The following is a 17,954-nucleotide window of genomic DNA, read 5'->3' as shown; positions in this document are numbered from 1 at the left end:
GAAATTACTCTTCAGATTGCTCCCAATTACTGCCTTTTGAAAAGGCTGCTCTTGAAAACTATTGAACCAAAAGTCTTTGTTTGCCTGGAATTCTAATACCTGACTCCAATTTGAAACAATCAGCTCTTTGTCTCTCCTCCTCTCTCAGAAAATGTTTTAGTACAAATTTTTAAAAGCAGTTCCACTCAGGGCTGAGCCAAAAGATAAACTGTGTCATGCTGTGCACGAGCTCCTGCCCGAGGGAGCAGCACCTTCAGGGAGGCTGCTTGGGCCAGGGTGACAGTGTGACAGTGCCACCAGCCCGTATTTAACCCTGGATACATACCCTAGTCTGTCAGTCAGGTCCCAGAGCACATTTGGGGAAGGAACCAGAGGAGATCCATCATACAGCACCACTGAAGCTCCCGTAGCAAGTGCAGACACCAGCCAATTCCACATCATCCAGCCAGTCTGGAGGAGAGAAGAAAGCTCCATGAGCTGGTGCCTGCCTGCAGCCCCAGCAGCGCTGTCAGCTGGCACAGGAGCTGCAGCCAGCTCCACAAGGATGCAGATCTTGGCAGAAGCTGGACCCAAGCTCGATCCCTGCCCTCATGCAAGAGGTGCCACCTTCCCCTCCACTCCCCCTGCCTGAATTTCTCCTGTTAAACCCACAGCAGTGATTTTGTCAGATCCTATCAGCATAGGCTGAAGCTCTGCTCATCCTCTCACCTGTCCCAGGCTGCCCCAGCTGCATGTTCTGATGGATGCTGATCCAAGTGATCCCTACAAACACCTAATGAGCTGGGGATTCCATGGCTCCCAGCACACACAGCTTTACAGCAGAGCCAGGACAAGGCAGAGACAAGGCAATTACCATGATCCCTCCATGGAGACACTGCAAGCTGACTAGTCATGTTAAAGTTCACAGGGGAACTCATGAGGAAACACATCAGCCTTCTCAAACTGCTACAGTCACACAAGGCTTAGCAATCATTTTTCTTGATCACAGCATTAGAAAGAAGCCCCCCACCACATAACTGAACTCCACAGGTGAGGTTTACCCCCTTTCCTTTATCGAGCTTGGAGCTGGGCAGCTTCCCTCCTCACAAACAGAACAGAGACAAATTCTCATCTTGAGTATGACCTAGCCCTGCAGGAAGGTGGAATCTGATTTGCAGGTGATATTGATGAGGCAGCTTGATCAATAAACCTAAGAGACTAAAAATCAATCCATTTTCCTCAGCAGTTAGGTCAGAAACATTTAACATGGGTTTGACCTTTCATCAGAAAGGTCCCTGCTGCATTTTACTATTTCATCTGATTTTTTTTAATAAACTCAGACGGGACAATCCTTTGCAGTAAAAAAATCTCACACACAAAGAAGTGTACTTGTGGATTTGTATGACAAGTTGTCCCATCTTTACAGGAAAAAGATGTTACAGTGTTTCTAAAAATGCCTTAAGCCCCACTTGCCGTTGTGTAGTACATAATCACATCACTGCTGCTCATGTTGCCATGAAGAATGTGCTCCTTCAGGTGCTGAATGAGGGTACCCTGCAAAAAGAAAGGAAAATACAAGATCACATCAATGAAAAAGCAAAACTCTGACAGCACATTAAGACTTAAAAAACACTAACAGTCAATAGCTTGCAGGATGTACTCCAGGATTAAAGCAAGCATTCCCCTCAACTGCAACTGAATTAAATCCCAGGGCCTATCTAACAGCAGCAGCAATTGCATTCTCCATTTTCTCACATAACTTTTCAGCCTCTCTCATTAGACCTCAGCAATTCCCACTGCACATCACTTTTAATCCATGGAATAAACAACTCCTTTCCCTTCCAACTGCACACAGCCATCAGTTGCAGAGTGCTCCATGCAGACCCTAATTTTAACAGCAGGCTTTCAGCAGCCAGGCTTTGCAAGAGAAGCCCTTTGACAGTTTCATTTTCAGTGAATTTGGGCAATGGGAGGAGTGAAGGACTGAGAGCTGCCATAAAGTGCAGCAGATGCTGAACATTAGCACCATGTGTCCAAATTATCTTATCTATTAACATCTAGGAGACAAAAGACCTGACAGCACAGATCTCTTGTAAACACTGGAGTGACTAGGAATGTGAAATGTCTCACTGCTCAGAGCATCAATATTAATAATCTCCTGAAACGTATTATTTCCTTTTGTTGGAAATGCTGCTAAACCACTTCCCTGATCATCATTAAAGCACAACTTGCTAGGATAAATAAATTTACAGACTACTTCATTAAGTCACTTCACTGCAGTGACAAATTAATGTAGCCAACGTTAAAATAAAAAATGTTTTTTGCATTTATGCAAGGAGGCATAGTGAAACTATTAAGAGCCTCATAAGCATGAAACAAGATTTACACTGAAAGAAAACAGATTACAGATAAACATTCAAAATGAAAAAGGAGAGTCATAAAACTGGCACATGCTTCGGGAGAAAAAGCAGAAAACATTAAATAAAAATAAAGGAGTAAATCTTATTTTCACTTCACTGCTCAAAGGAAGCAGGTCTGAATTCACCTACTGCTGTCTGAGCACCCTCAGCTGTCACAACGCTGCCATCTAGCTACAGCTGCCATCTCCTACAGCTGAAAACCACTCGAAAATCGGGATTTGGAAACACTGTGTCGAACTGAATTGGTAAGGCTGCCAAAAGAATTGCAGGTGTTTACATAATTACTGCATTTATAAAGGAAAGCTCGTTGTTCCTGCAGGAGATTCTGAGAGAGCCACACAAAATATCAAAATTAAAAGTTATATTCAATTCAGATAAATACTGGTTTTCTTTTTCCTTCATTTAGTTTTTGCTACTTCACAGCTTGGAACCAAAAGGGGATTTTTGAGAATGGTTTTAGGTATAGGCTATGAACAACTGCCCTGCAAAACCTGGTACCTCTCAGGCTGGAGACAAAAGCACTGTGGGAGAAGGCAGAGCTGCTCTAAACTCACAGCCCAAAACGCTCTCTGGAGTTAATTTATAGGATTCATTTATTTATAGGACTTTTACAACCCCGAGCATTTATCACTTCACAGCAGATCTGGCAGCTGATAAAACCCCCTGGTGTGCTGCTCCTCCTGGGGCCAGGCCAGGCTGGTGAAGTGCTGAACATCTGGAGTGTGAGCCCAGCTGTGCAGGGCCCCAGCAGGGCAGGGCTGGGCAGCTCCTGGGCTGGGCTCTGGGCAGCAAACAGCCCCTGAGGGATCTGCCTGCAGCTGCACAGGGATCTGCAGCACTGCACAGCTTTAAACACAAGCCTTGCAAGTCCTTGAGATGGACAGATGTGAACTGAAGAGGATTTTAGCTCATAATTCTCTCCTTAGATAGCTGGAAGCAGGGAATAACTGCAAAGGGGCCTGGTAGGAATGAGGCAAGAAGAACCATCAATGTTTTTAGGGCTAAAGAATAACAATTACTAACATCGTTCTGCAGCACACCCAACTGGTCAAAACCACACAGCTTTGCTTCCAGGATCAAAAAGAAAGCCTGCTCCTCTGAGCCACCATTTTTTATATCATCTCCCATGCCCTGGCTTCATTTTCTTTACTTATGGATGTCATTTCACCGTGTAGCAAAATAACAGACCAGGAACTTACTGCAGAATTAGATAAACTGGGTTGTGAATTTAAAGCAAGCTGCCTGCTGGCATCTAAAGTCAGTACAGTAACAAACCAGCATTGGAGCATACTATAAATAAGCAATAATTGAAATGTCTTCACCAAAATGTCATCTCTTCTTGCTGTTTTCACTACCAGAAACACATTTGGTTTAAACTAAAGCTGGAAAATAAAACAAAGACAGTAGGCTAATTCTGCTTTTTCTAAAAATCAAATCAATGCAAATCATCCTATTAATTCCAGTGGAAACAAGATTAGGCCTAGAACAAACAGACAAAACCAATGAAGTGTGTAAAAGACATCTAAGAATTTATTTGCATGGAGTTTGTGTAGGCCCTATTCAAACACTGAGGTCCCTAATGCAACAATTTGCTGTACAGCCAGAGGTGCTAGCACCACAAAAAAAAATATAAAAAAATCATTCTGCACCACAACTACAGAGCTGCTCAGTGGAAACAGAATCATCACAAACAATAGATCTGACTCATCCATCCACTCAGCAAGGATGAGTAGTCTGGACCTAAACTCTAAGGTAGCTCTGCACATGATTCAGCTGGAGAACAGAGTCATGATTCAGGGCAAGCTAACAGGTAACATGGGAAAAGAAAGAACTTTGCAAGAGAAAATTCTTGTTTTCTGATCTACAGCTATTTTTCACCTCTACTGTTTATCACCCATCACTGAACAAAACACCCGTCCTGTTTTTGCTAATCCACCTCTGCAAGTATTTACCCAGTCTAAAGCCAGCACAGCTTCAAAACAGCTGTCAAGCTTCAAAACCCACCTTGTTTCTTCTTCCCAAACACTGGATTTGTGTCCCAAAGGGACCACTTGGTACTGCCTGCTATGATCTCCTGCTGATTGATAACACAAAGCAGAGTGTTTACAGGCAGCAGGGGATTTGTCTGGGGGCAAATCCTCCAGTCCCTGCCATCAAAGAGAGGCAAGAACACCCACACTGGGGGCACAGCATCAAAGGATCCTGCCCTCAGGCCACCCAGCCCTCCAGGATGCTCACCCTGACTGGCAAAGCAAAGAGTAGAGATGAGGGACTGGCTAAAAGCTGTGCAGTTCCATTTACACACATCCTGCCTGCCCTAAATGGGAAAAACCTGCCTTCTATTAAGGACTATAGCAGAATTAAAGTTTCAGCACTGCTGCAGTCACTTCCTCTATTTTTAGAGCTTTGGAACATCAACAGCAAGTGGAAAGCACCTGAGCAAGGGTCATTCTGGCACCAATATCAGATATTATCTTTAGCCACAAGATATTGCCTCAAGCAGTTTCCATGCAATGCAAAACCTACACTCAAGGAGATTCCAACTCTCTGCCTTCCTTCCTTAAAGGACTGATGAGGATGACATACTCTAAACTGATAAACATGAAGCAATGTTCAAGGTAAAAAATGATCCAGATAATAAAAACTGCAAGCTCCCTATGGGCCTCAAGCTAACCATATCCAAAAATCAGTTGCAAACACCCAATTCAAGTTCTTTGACTTTTCTTCTTCAAATGTCAGTCAGGCCACTTCTGCTGGTGCTTTTGTGAATGACACCTGCTCTCAGGAAACACCTGGAATCTGAAAGGTCTCCACACTGATCTCTAAACCAAAGTATTTACTATCCTTACCAACCCACACTTGCTTTCAAATAACCACTAACAAATAAAAAGCTTCACTGCCAAGTTACTGAAAAGCCATCAGCAATCAATTCTTCCTTAAAATACATCTCAGAGTGATGCTGTTAAAGGCAAAATGTAAGCCAAGCAGTAAAGCACAGCCAGTGCAGCCCCAGGAGGGAGGACATACCCCTGCTGAGTGAACCATGCATTTTGGTGCCCCTGTGGTGCCTGAGGAATACATGATAAAGAGAGGATGGCTGAAAGGCAGCTGCTCAAACTCCAGCTGGGGAGCCTGGTCTCCTTTCCCAGTGGCAAGGAAGTCTTCTAAAAAGACACTGCATAAGAAGAAGGGGAAAAAAAGGAACATCTCAAAACTTTCTGAAAGCATTACCCCAGCCCATGTGTAAGATCACCTCTGTACCCAGCAGTGCTCCCATTACCTGTTTGGAATCTTAGAAATATCTATGGTTTCTCTTGAGGATACATATGGAATCACCACCACTTTCTTTAGGTCTGGAAGCCCTGGAAGAAGGAAGAAAATTGTTTCCTACATTCAGTTACATAAGCAAAGGTCTGTTCTGCCTGATTGAATCATACAGTGTAATGTACCAAGTAACAGAAGTAATTCTGATGCACTGGGTATTGAAACCCCAGAGGACTGAATTGTTACCCAAGATGTAATTTCCTCAATGCTGCCAGCCTTTTATGTGTAAAGCTGCAAGCCTTAGTGCTGTAATACCTCCCCATTTATCTTCAGCAGTACTTTGCTGGAGCTTAAAAACACCATCATCAGCCCCTGCTCCCACTGCTGGCTAATTTCTGATGATCTATTAAAGTTAAGCAAGCAGAAGACTGTTAAAATTACAGAAAAGACCATTCAGCTTTTACCCAAATCTGTTCTGAAAGCCTCAGTGGCCACTGTGACCCTGTAAAGAAGGAAGGACAGCAACAAGCAGTGGCAGGGCAGGCTCTGAGTGCTCACAGAAGCACAGAGCAGGTGGGATGCAGTGAAATACCTTTTACCACCCTCAGCAGCTTTTCCAAGTGGTTGTGCTCTTTGCCATTGTATATAACAGCTTCAACAGAGAAGATGAGCTTAGGCTGAATTTGGGAAAATCTGTCCAGTACACCCTAGGGATAAAGAGAAAAATGTGTTAAAAAAATGAAATTAACTGCTACAGTAGGAAACTTCAGTGGGAGCTAAATGCAAATTTCAAAACAAGCAAGGAATAAGGACAAAAATTAACAGGAGAGTTGTTGAAAGACTGCCTGCTTGTCCTTCACTCACACAAGATCTCTGAAGCACAACAGGTTTGTAACAATCCATTTCATGACCCCCAACCAAATCAACCAATGATAAAACCCCCATGGATCACTTAGGGAAGGGCCAAGTTCACGAAGTCCTAAACAGCTAAAAAATCACCTTGCAGGTCAGATTAGACTCATGTAGAGAGAAGGAGCTGTGATGTGAGCAGAACTGGGCACCTGGTGCCCATGAAGGTGCCCAGGACTCCTGAAGGTGCAGGAGGAGCCCCACGTGCCCCCAGCTGCTCTGACAGAGCACCAGGGCTGGGGGACAAACACCATCCTGGGGAGAGGGGCCCCCACATGAACTGGCAGCTTTGTTCTGCCACCTTTAACAAAGGAAACCTCATCACTGGTTTTTAGCAAAATAAATTGATGTTGAACACACACAGACCACCAACAAAAGATACCACAGCTCCTTTAGTATCTCTGCAGCACAACACATTCAAATGCTAAGTTTTCAGGTGTCTCCTCCAGCTTACACAGTGTTCAGTAATTTACCACAGCTATCATCCCATTTGAGATTAAAACCCTTCTGGCATTTACTGTTTTCCATGTACACTGCATGCAGCAGCCTACCAGAAATGGATCTTTTTGTATTCAACAGCAAGAAGCAAATCCTTTCAATAAAAGCTCTCAGCACACTGATGTTCAAACCTCTCTAGCTCCATTACTTGAAGCATTAAGAAGTACAAGATTACACAATACTGTAAAATTGTCAGCTAAGTCTTCAAGAACAATCTCCTAAATCATGTTGCAGAAATCAGACTTGAGTCATCTGCTTATTCCTCCAAGCATTCTTTATTTTTCTGTTTTCTATTTTGCCTTCTACATTGCAGCCAAAATGAGAAACAAATTATTACCAAATCTGAAGATGAAAGCAAAAACATCACGATCAACTCATCTCTGTTAAACTCCTTTCCAAGCTGGGCTGCTCAGCATTGCAAAAAAAATCTGCTGCAAAAGGGCAGGAGCTCTGTCCTGACAATTCCTCCATGCTACAGGGAACCACAGGTAAGGGATATGGCTAAATATAAATGTATTAGCTGAGAATGTCACTTAACAGCTTTCCCCCCTATCAAACATGTATTTCCTTTTCCTTGTGCACATTATAAGAAAATACAGTGACAATGCACTGACATTCAAATTTCTCAATTACTTTAAAACAAAAAATCACCAGAATCTGCTCTGGTGACACAAGAAGTTTTCAAGAAGCCCCTGGTGTGTTACCTAACAAACTCGGAAATGGAGATTTATAATTAATACATTACAGTTATTCTCTAAGGGAGTATGAAGCCAGATTTCCTGCTTCTTTGGTAAATTCTCTGCCTCCTCCTTTGCTCCATTCCCAGGAACAGACCAAGCAGCCACACTTATGTGCATTTGTGCATGTGTGCACACCCCCATGCTGAGTGCAGGGCACACACATCCCATTTCCATCATCCTGATGTTTAAAAATGAAAACCAATGAGCACTGAGGGTACTCTAAAGAGAAGAATCAAATCTGAAGAGAAGTGTGAATCAGAAGAGAGATGGCTGCAGCTCTCAGGGTCCTACCAAACCTGCTAACACACCCAGTCAGATTCATTAGCACTGGCAGCACCAAATCCCACAGGGCAGCCTGCTCTGACACAAAGGCAACACAAACAGATGGAACACGTAATTGCTACACTGCAACTCCAATCCAACCAGATGGCTCAGCAAGGAATTCCTTCCACAAAAAGCTCAGGTGTAGCAGACATGGCTCATTCTATTCCAGTTCAGTCCAAAAAATTGTGCAGGGCCCCACAAATGGAGATGCACTGAGCTCACCAAAGGCTCCTCAGCCAGTTCTGGGAGCAGAGCTTCTTCATGAACTTACAAATCCAACCATTTCTCATGCCCGGGCCAGCACTTTGCCATTAATTTATGGGAATGGGTAACAGAGAGCAGAGAGATGAAGCAGCAGCTGCCAAGAGTGGTGAGGTGCGTGGGAGGCAGCTCAGTGGTGCTCTGACAGCAACTTCCTCAAGGCTTGAAGCCTTTGGAGGGATGGCATTCAGAGCCTGCAGTGTGTAGGCAGCTCTGAGGAGTGACATTTCTGAGCTTCACAAAACACATACACACAATTGGACTTCAGATGTAGAAAATGCTGCACTATTCCCCCAAGCACAAAAATCTTGGTGTACATTAACAGGACTGATGCAACTTCACAGAAAGAGGAATAGCTTTTGCTCAGGGTGGAAGCCAATGTCTCTGAGGGCCTCTGCTGATCTCCTTCATGATTTTAGCATTTGAATTCATGCCAACACACGCTGCCAAAGGAAAATAAATGATATTGATGGCACTGCAGCTCCAAGGCCAAGTTCCATTAAAAACCTATCACAAAAAACTAAAAGCTGGGCACTGAAAACAACAGCACACCAACAAGGCCAGAAAACATACAGCCCTTGGTAATGCAAGTAAAGTGAGCAATCTTCCCCCAGATAAGAGATCGAATCACATTGCACAAAATACTCCATACCATCATTTTCTGAGCAAGCAGAAAATATTTGTAGAACGGATTGATCATTACATGCTGTAATGATTTTTTTAATCATTTTTTCCCAATGATACACCCCCAAGTGTAAGAACATGGAATGCTGCTGCCCTCTAGTGCTAATCCAGGAACGATTATTCCACACATCTCCCAGACACCGGGGTTAAACACTGAAATTGAGGGGTTTATCTAAAAAACATTGTCCTCTGCACTGTGCAATTCAAAACCACTACATTTTTTATACATAAAAAACTTTTAGACAGAAGAAAAGTTTAACACCCCCTCTTAGAAGTTTGGATCCATTGTTGGTGTGTGCTAACAACTTCCCAAACTAAGCAGAATACATCCCCAAAGTTTCCAGGGCACACCTGTTTGGATGTTAATTTCACACAGAGCATTTATTTCTACACTGAAAAGAGTTAATCAGGTTAGTGATATTAGTATGAAATTCCTCACTGTTGGCAAAATAAAGCCTTGGGGAACAGACCCACCAGGGTGGTGCTGAGTTCACCCTGACAGGAGGCAAAGGATGGGGCTACTTGGGCAAAGAAATTGGAGTGTGGAAATTGGAGTGAGGCTAAGCCTGGGGCAGGGTTTGGGAAGAAGAGCCAAGCTCAGACTGCACTGCTGCTCACTTGCACATTTAATATGATAAAAGCTCACCAAGACCATGGAGTGCATGTGAAGATATCCCAACAGGGAGCAGCTAAAGCCTCTCAAATCCCCCAGCTGCAGATCAGCAGTGACATGACAGCAGCAGGAAAAGCTGCGGAGTGCTGGGCTGTGCCACGAGGTGGCAGCAAGGCTGAAGGGACAGAAGCCACCTAACTCATCACCCTCACTCGGTCTGGGGCTCAGCAAGGGCTGCTCTGCACAGGCACTGAGCTACTCACGTTAATGCCAAAGTCTGGGGAGGTGGAGCTCCAGATGGCACCAATGCTCGCAGCTGCCAGCATTGCTTCCACTGCGTGGATGCTGTTGGGCAAGTAACCTAGGGCAGAGTGAATGGTTAGAGATGGAACAACACTAAAAATATATATAATATATACAGTGAACAGGTTTTAAAAATACAAAATCCTAGACTGAAGCACCTTTTGAAGTTTTCCACACAATCAATGTCGTACCTTGAAGCCAAATCAGTTACACAAGGAATTAGTAATAAATTCATTTATAGAACTATTTGTATCAAGGTTTTTATCTACAATATTACTCCCAATTTACAAATATTCCTGCTTAATTAATAAGCCTTTCAGGATAAGAGGGCAGCACAGGGAAAAGAGTAACTGGGAGAGAAAATTAGTGCATTGATTATGGTACACAGAGACTAAGAACACAGCAGCATGCAGGGCATAGAACAAGACTGCAGGAACAGCCATCAGAAAAAGAATCAGTATCTGCAAGGAAAGATTATAAATAGCTCAAGAGCAGAGATTCAGCTTCACAAAGCTAAATGTTGGCTGGTAGACACTGCCAGAATCTTAAACACAAACAAGCAAAACCAGTGTCTCAGCTGACAAGGGAGTAACAGAGTGGGACAAGCCCTGGAACATTCCCACACAAATGTGGCTCTTCAGGTTTCTCTCATTAGCTTGCAGCAAGATTTCAAGATTTAAATTCAATTTATCACGGCATACAGAATAAATTAATGTCAAGAAAGTCAGATTTTAGTTTCAGTGAGCTCAATTTGAGCAACTCTCCAGAAGGGGCTGGGTGCCTGAGTCTGACTGCACTGCTCAGAATCCAGCCCACAAATGGAAAAGTGCAACTGGAATTCACAAACTACACTGAGGTGGATCAAAGACCTGGAGTTTCAGATCACCTTTCTTAAGCAACCAAAAAGATGTCCAAGTACTTTGAAAAAAGCACAGGATGGGCCTAATTGCAGTACTCTGACATCTAATTAGAGTTCTACATTTGAAAGCATTAAAAAAGCTTTCCAACCTGTTCACAGCACGGGTGGGCACTGAGATCTTGGGCTGCAGGTGCACCACAAAGATCTACAGACAGCAAACACTCAGCAGTGTAAACTTCTCAAAGAATGATATTTATGGATGCACATTTCAGGACAGGAACTCAGATCTTCACAGCAATTTCTGCTATGTTAATATTATAGTTAGGAGAGTACCAAGATGGATTTTTGTGAGGTTTTTCTACACTGCTTGAAAAAAAAATCCATCCTTTTTCAACTTTTTACAAAGTGAACTTTAAGTCTTAAACTGAGATTCTTCCTCATTGAAAAATCAGTGAAATCAGTTTCTTAAACCAGCAGTGCCACTGCAGTTACTGAGAGCTGCTGTGCTTTTGGGAGCAGCAACTTTTAAAACAGCATTATGACTTAAGCCCAACAATTTCTAGAACACACACAACTGTGAATAAAAGCTTCATGCCATGCTAAGGTATAAATTGCTCCCTAGAACTGCCTACAGCTTATAGTGGTTTGTTCAGTGAAGTTCTTAAGCACATAAAGTGCAGCAAAAGCTCATGCCCATAAAAGCATTATTTATTTTGCTATTTTCCCCTTGGGGTCAAGGTTTATACAAGGCACAGTATCCCAAAATCTCAATGATTTCTCTTGTAAGACAAATATTCCTCCCTAAATAATTTGAAATATATGAACCAAAACAGACCAAATGTCATTTGGTGTGACGAAAGGAGTTCTTTAATTGATGCCAAATATTTCCACTGAGCATTTCTTGGATGGGCTCATCAGGAGGCCAGAGGGCAAGGAAAACAGAGATCTCTCCCTGTGCTTTGGAGCAGTTGTTACTTTGCCACAAGCTTCAGTTCTGTTCTAAGCAATTCTCCTTCTCACCTCTCCACACAAAAGCCCTCAAGGCAAGATCACAGCTCTCTGCTGATTACTGTGAGCCAGACAATGAAATCATTGCTTTCATCTGTCAGCTGGCTTTGAGTGTGGTTGAGCTTTGGAGGATGCCAGCCAGAAGTGCCCAAAGGTACAAACCATGCTCCGCAACTGACTCTGCATTTCTGTGCCTTCACCTGATCCCAGAGCCTTGCTGCTCTCTGGGATCTCACAGATTTATCCCAACTCCACCACAGATAAAAATATGGGTCTGTTCTGGCTGGAGATGCTCCAAACACAGCAGAGCAAGAACTCATGCTCCTTTTCTCACAACACCTAAATAACACAAACCACTTCTAAATGACACAAACTACTTCTCCTGCCAGTCTTTCAGATTAAAACTAGATTCTCATTTAGAAGTAAAGTTAATTTTTTCTTCCTGCCACATCTGAGATCCTCCAGCTGATCACAACTACTCCATGCATAGAAAGCTCCCTGCATTAGTCTGTGCCCCTGGAGATCCCAGCACACCCCTCAGGGTCTAAAATTGAAGAAACAGGAATGTTGCAGACAACGAGGATGAAAAAGGCAACTTCTTCATCTGGATTAGCATCAGAGCAGTGACCAACTGTGCAAAAGCTCTGTATTATAGAGGAATAATGGTACTGCTGATTTAAATATTTATCATGTTTGCTCATATATTTAACTAGGGCCTCCATTTTCCTTGATATATTTCAATTAAGGATCAAAACTAGGATTTGTCAGCATGGGGAAGGCTGCAGAAGTATTTCTCTACCTCTGAATCTTTCCTTACCCCTTTCTTGAAGGTGATAAGAAGGTGGAAACTAAAGAAAAGGATCTTCCTCCTTTGGGTGAACTAGAAAGCAACTGAATAAAGGGCTCAAAACTCAGGAGCTGGGAACTCATCAAGCAGGAATATCAGAGTATCACACACAAGAGGAGCAGCACTCCTCCTGACTTAGAAAAATGTATAGTCTCCATAAAAACAGAGAAATGAAAGCTTTACCTGACATAAAACCTGTGAAATCTCTAAGGAGGACAAGCAGCCCTTGAAAAACACTGTCTGGATTTTTTTAAGAGGCAATTACAGCCTGATCTGCTCAGGACTTAGTGCCTCAGCATTTTCTGTCAGTTGTTATTTGCTTAATCTAGCACACACCAAGATTACACTTACATGTCTTCACTTACACTGCAGCACCTTACCAAGAGAATAGGTAAAAACTGTAATCCAAAAATTGGAATATAATTATGCTGAAAACTATGGCAAAAGTCTGATTTCTCAGAGTGCTGAGAACACATTCCCTGCAATCACCTAATGCCTTCATGAAGCTTAATAAAGGTTTCCTTTCAGAAAAACAGGCACCCAAACATCCAGTTTTGTGCATGGATGAAAAAAAAGAAATCAACACTTGAACTGGGACCCTGCATAAAAGGTTTTGTCTGAGCCTTGAAAGAGTACACCAGAAAGAAGGAAAACAGGGAGCAACCACTAAAGTATCTTCTCAATGTCTTCTACTACTGAACTACACCAGCTCTCAAGCTGAACAGAATTCAGAGACCAGACTCCTATTTTCCCTTTCCAGCGTTTCCTGCTCCTGCAGGACTTGCAAGTGGCCACCCTGCCCAACATTACAGTGGCCTGAAACCATTAGCACCCTGTAATCTCCTTACAAAGCTAGCTTTAAAACCCACGTAAGCAGCAGGGCTAATGCAGTTGCTATAGATAAAATAGCAGCTTTAGACAATGAATTCATTGATATTTGTTGAGGATGTTTTTGTGCGGGGAAGATCAGATTGTTTCCAACTGCTGACTTGTAACAGAGCAAAGCTGGCTACAGGGATAGAGTAGAAGCAATCCAGAGAGGAGAAACATCCTCCCAGTTGTGTTTTATTCTATTTTAGTCATTGTCATTTGCCAGGGGGCCACTGGGAGACCAGGAGCACCTCCCATGTGATCTGGGAGCTTGCAGTAGGTATTCCATGCCTCTTCCAACTGTTCAAGCATCACTGACAGCACTGCAAGACATCTTCAGAGGAAGAAATATATTTCACAACACATCTGCCTCAATTATGTTCACTGTTAAGTGCTCTCAGTGAAGGAAAGGGAAGACTGGAATGAAATGAAGCTGAAAAAAAGTGCTGACACCAGTGCCTGTCCACCCACACTCACCCACCTCCAGCTCCAACACGCTATTACTGTCATGATGCAACCACAAATTGCACTGAACAAACCAGGGGGGATGTTAAGTGTAATGAGAAGTTAAAGCAGCCTTGTCTTAGAGGCAGCAAAGCGTGGAGATGAAACTCACAGGAAAACAACCGTAAGAGTCATGTGTAATTCTAACAGCTCAGATTTTAAGAGAAAGTGTCAACAAAGGGTGTCAGAACCTGACAGGCTGACTGCATGTTAGGCAGCTGTAATGAAGCTCATAGAGTATCTCCTTTCCATTTAAAACCTGATTTTCCAGAAGCAGCACAAGCATGCCCTGTGTTACTATTATGAAACAGCAAGAATTGCTTTCCCCTCTGTCATCTGCTCTAAATTCTGGGACAAATTACATCCCTGTGCATTCTGGCATGTTCTGGACAGCTGATTTTTGATACTACAAGGGGTGTAGGACTCCAGATTCCCCACCCAACACTTAATGTCTCTTGCCCAACTCAGTTTGGGAAGCTTCAGCCTCTGACTGAAATGTTACACTTGAGCTCTTCCAGGTACTGCCAATATCCCCTGGCATAGCAGAGAAGCATAGGAAAGCAACTGAAACCCTCATAAAAGTATCTAAAGTGACTTTATTAATACTTGAAAAATATATCAACTATGCTTTTTAATTTAAATGCGAGGTAAGCCAGCCACCAAAACAAAAATTCAAAAATCAGCCAGCCTGCAGTGCTAAACACAACAGTCATTAACTAAAAGGAACTGTTAGTAAAATTTTAATAGCATTATTAGCAGCACAGGCTACAGCAATATTTCAAGATCACATGTTCTCCAGCTGCAGAGTACATTTTCCCTGCTGCTGCTGAAGAAATGGTCAGAAATGAACAGCTATGACAGCATTAAAGTTGAAAATTGAGGTAAAATTCAAGCATCTCCATCTTCATTCAGACAAAGCTTCTCAACTTCTCTTCTAATTAAGGATTTAGCTCTAATTCCATGTTAAAAACCAAGCCACCAGCTGTGATAATTTCATGTTTCCAGTTCCAGAGCATACTCAAACCATATGAAAGAAATAATTTCTACTGAGTAGATTTACATTTCCAGGTCATAGTTGTGGGTTTAAAATTTAGTTTTCAAAACATATGTTCAAGTCTGCAGCATGCAGAAAACAAATCAACAGTTTCATCACTGTGGGTTTGCATCATGTAAGAATTTACACACACTTTAGGATAATGGCCAAGTGTTGCTCAAAGAACATGGGATTCCAGCAGCACAATGACACAAACAGCACAACTGCCAGGTAGGAGCCAAGGAGCTTCAAGGATATTGCAGTTCTGACTTACACTACACTGACAAATTAAAGAGTATCAGAGCACACAAAATAGAGGTGAAGCAGCTCAGCTGGGAGATCAAACCCAGCAATTTAGAAATCAATGTAACTCCTTTCCAAGCCTGGACTGCACACTGGACAAGCTGTTCACAGGACAAAAGCCTTTTTATACAGAAAAACACACATGACAGTCTCTTGACAGGAAACATTGCTGCAGAAGATGTGGAGAGCTGCTGAAAGGATCACAGGGTTTAACTCATCTCTGCACTGGTGACTTGAGGAGCTCTTGCCCAGCAGCTGCTCACTGTCCCCACTCTGGGGGCAGGACAAGCTCTCCAGACCTGCAGCTCCCTGAGCACTGGGTCACCTGGGGCCACAGGGTCAGGAACTGCCAGTGGCACCAGGACAAACAACCTTGGACCAGCATTTCCCTGACTGCCCCCACATCAATCTGCCAGACCCTGTGACTCAGGGCTCAGCCACAGGCACAGCTTCCACCTCCCCTGCTTCCACAGAGTGCTTCTGGAGCAGACCGTGGTGAATGAAGCATTTTCCTCCTCCCTTCAGTGCTAGAGAACCCACAGGCTAATCCAGGTTCCTTCCCTCTAGAAATGCATTTCCTACACATGTAAATACAGCAGCACAAGAGCCTTTTCTTCACAATGTTTATTGAAATTTTCTGTGAAACACTATTTCACAGGCAAGTTTCTGTAACTCTCACTACTCACTTGCACATTTCAAAAAAAATTCCACCTCCTGTCCCTTAAAAAATTACTCACCCACAACTCTGTCTCCTACTTTTACTCCCATCTTCCTCATGGCTGCAGCATACAAAGCTACAGCTTGTCTCAGTTCTTCAAAAGTAACTTTGAGGATTTCTTCTTTGCCTTCCCCTGAGGAAAGAAAAGTAAAGCAATCACTCAGAAATCAGGCAATGCAACATGAGTCTATACAAGCAACCAATCCTACCAGAAAGCAATTCTAAGAAAACAGCTTCCACTAATATTTATAATTTTGCTTATGAAGGTGCCCTTATGCTGCAGCAAAACCTCTTCTTTTCAATGGGAATCAAGTATTAATCAGTGGTATTTGTTCAGTAGGTATGAGGGCATTTCTAAAGATAAACACCTCTGCAGAAACACAAACTATTCACTGGAGAAAGGTGTGCTCTCAAGGAGATTCATGGTAAATACATTGCACTTTCCAAGGCTAATTTCCAACATGCTAAGAACCTCATTTTCCCTTTTTGCCCAGTTTTCTCATCAGGTCTAGGAAGCAGCACAAATTCAGGTTTTACTACAGCAAGCCAGTGGCTAGAAAATCATGCACATCCAGGCCTGACTTTCGATGTGCTTTTGGAACATCTGCCTGTGCCAACATAGCACAAAGCAAACAAACTAAATTGGACTCAGCTCCCCTCTGAAAGGATCTGCAGGGTGTTTTCCCTATTGTACTGAATGTCAGGTGTTACATAAGCCCTTAATAAATCACTCGTGAAACTAAAACAAACCAACCTAAATGTTATGAAAGCAAAAATCTGTCACCTTGAAGTCCCTCCCTGCACCTCCTCAGTGTGACTGCTGCAAATGTGTGGCCTGTCCTACTTCCACCAGCCAGCACTTGCCATGAAGAACACACACACACCAAGGATGGCCCTGAAAAGGTGAGCTGCACACCCTGCTCCTTTCAGAATAGCTGCTCTCAGCTCATTGCCTTAAGCAGGGAATGGCATTTTTCACTCTTTTGCCTTCTCAGACCTTCACAGCAGTAAATCTGGACTTGCACAGAGCAAGGGAGCAGGTCATGATGCAGAACAGCCCAAGTCCCTGTTCCATGTGGTTCATAAACTGAGCAGGGACTGCCAGCAGAGCCTGGGTTCCCACAGAGCAACAAGAAATGAGACACTGATCCTGCTCCATGATTAAAGCTCCAGGAGAAGAGAATCACAAAAAAGACTCACCATGGGAGCCAGGGACAAGTGAAACTGTTTAGAAAAGTTACATTTACACTCCTATGCCCTGTGCCATCCACAGAGCTCCCACAGAACCACCCCCAGTGAACACAAACCTGAGCCAGGCCCCCCAACCACCACTCTGACCTAGCAGCAGGGAGCTACCAAGAAATACTCTGACTTTAGAAGTCTTAAGAAGATTAAACACAGCAGAAGGTCACAAAAGAGATGCAGGTTGAAGTCTGCTCACCACAGAGGAGCCAACTGCTCATTCCAGCATTCATACAATGATCAACTAGGAAATAGTTTTGCTCCTTTTGCTGTCACCACCTGTGATTATGTGACAAAGCAGTTTCTGATCCACCTCATGACTTCCTAACAAAAAGACCTACAGGACAATAACCACATGTCAAACCAAGCAATTATGACAAATGTGAAATAATACTTCAAATACTGAGTGATGTTGAACACAGCATGACCTCCACTACCTTAATGCAGCTGAGCACATTCTAATAAAACTTCATTTAGCTTGGACAGGATTTTCCTGATCTATATTCCCAGATCATGTTTTCCTGGGGTTTTTTTTGCAGAGCTGTATCACAGACTGCGCAGTGTCACTGACTTTA

At 43.1% G+C, this 17,954-nt stretch overlaps 1 protein-coding gene across 1 annotated transcript in view; it reads right to left on the bottom strand.

Annotated features, from left to right (window-relative positions):
* Positions 1-17,954, bottom strand: part of AACS (acetoacetyl-CoA synthetase) — a 36,587-nt gene that overhangs the window by 12,014 nt on the left and 6,619 nt on the right. The window contains exons 4-10 of the mRNA XM_030958848.1: positions 16,157-16,270; positions 9,956-10,053; positions 6,256-6,370; positions 5,680-5,761; positions 5,427-5,574; positions 1,453-1,533; positions 326-450 (exon numbers count right to left, since the gene is read on the bottom strand). Of these exons, the coding sequence (XP_030814708.1) occupies positions 326-450; positions 1,453-1,533; positions 5,427-5,574; positions 5,680-5,761; positions 6,256-6,370; positions 9,956-10,053; positions 16,157-16,270 (763 nt within the window). The remainder of the gene's footprint in view (positions 1-325; positions 451-1,452; positions 1,534-5,426; positions 5,575-5,679; positions 5,762-6,255; positions 6,371-9,955; positions 10,054-16,156; positions 16,271-17,954) is intronic.

This window comes from Camarhynchus parvulus, chromosome 15, assembly GCF_901933205.1.
Source record: "Camarhynchus parvulus chromosome 15, STF_HiC, whole genome shotgun sequence".
Taxonomy (NCBI): domain Eukaryota; kingdom Metazoa; phylum Chordata; class Aves; order Passeriformes; family Thraupidae; genus Camarhynchus; species Camarhynchus parvulus.
This window is presented reverse-complemented; position numbering and strand designations above follow the sequence as displayed.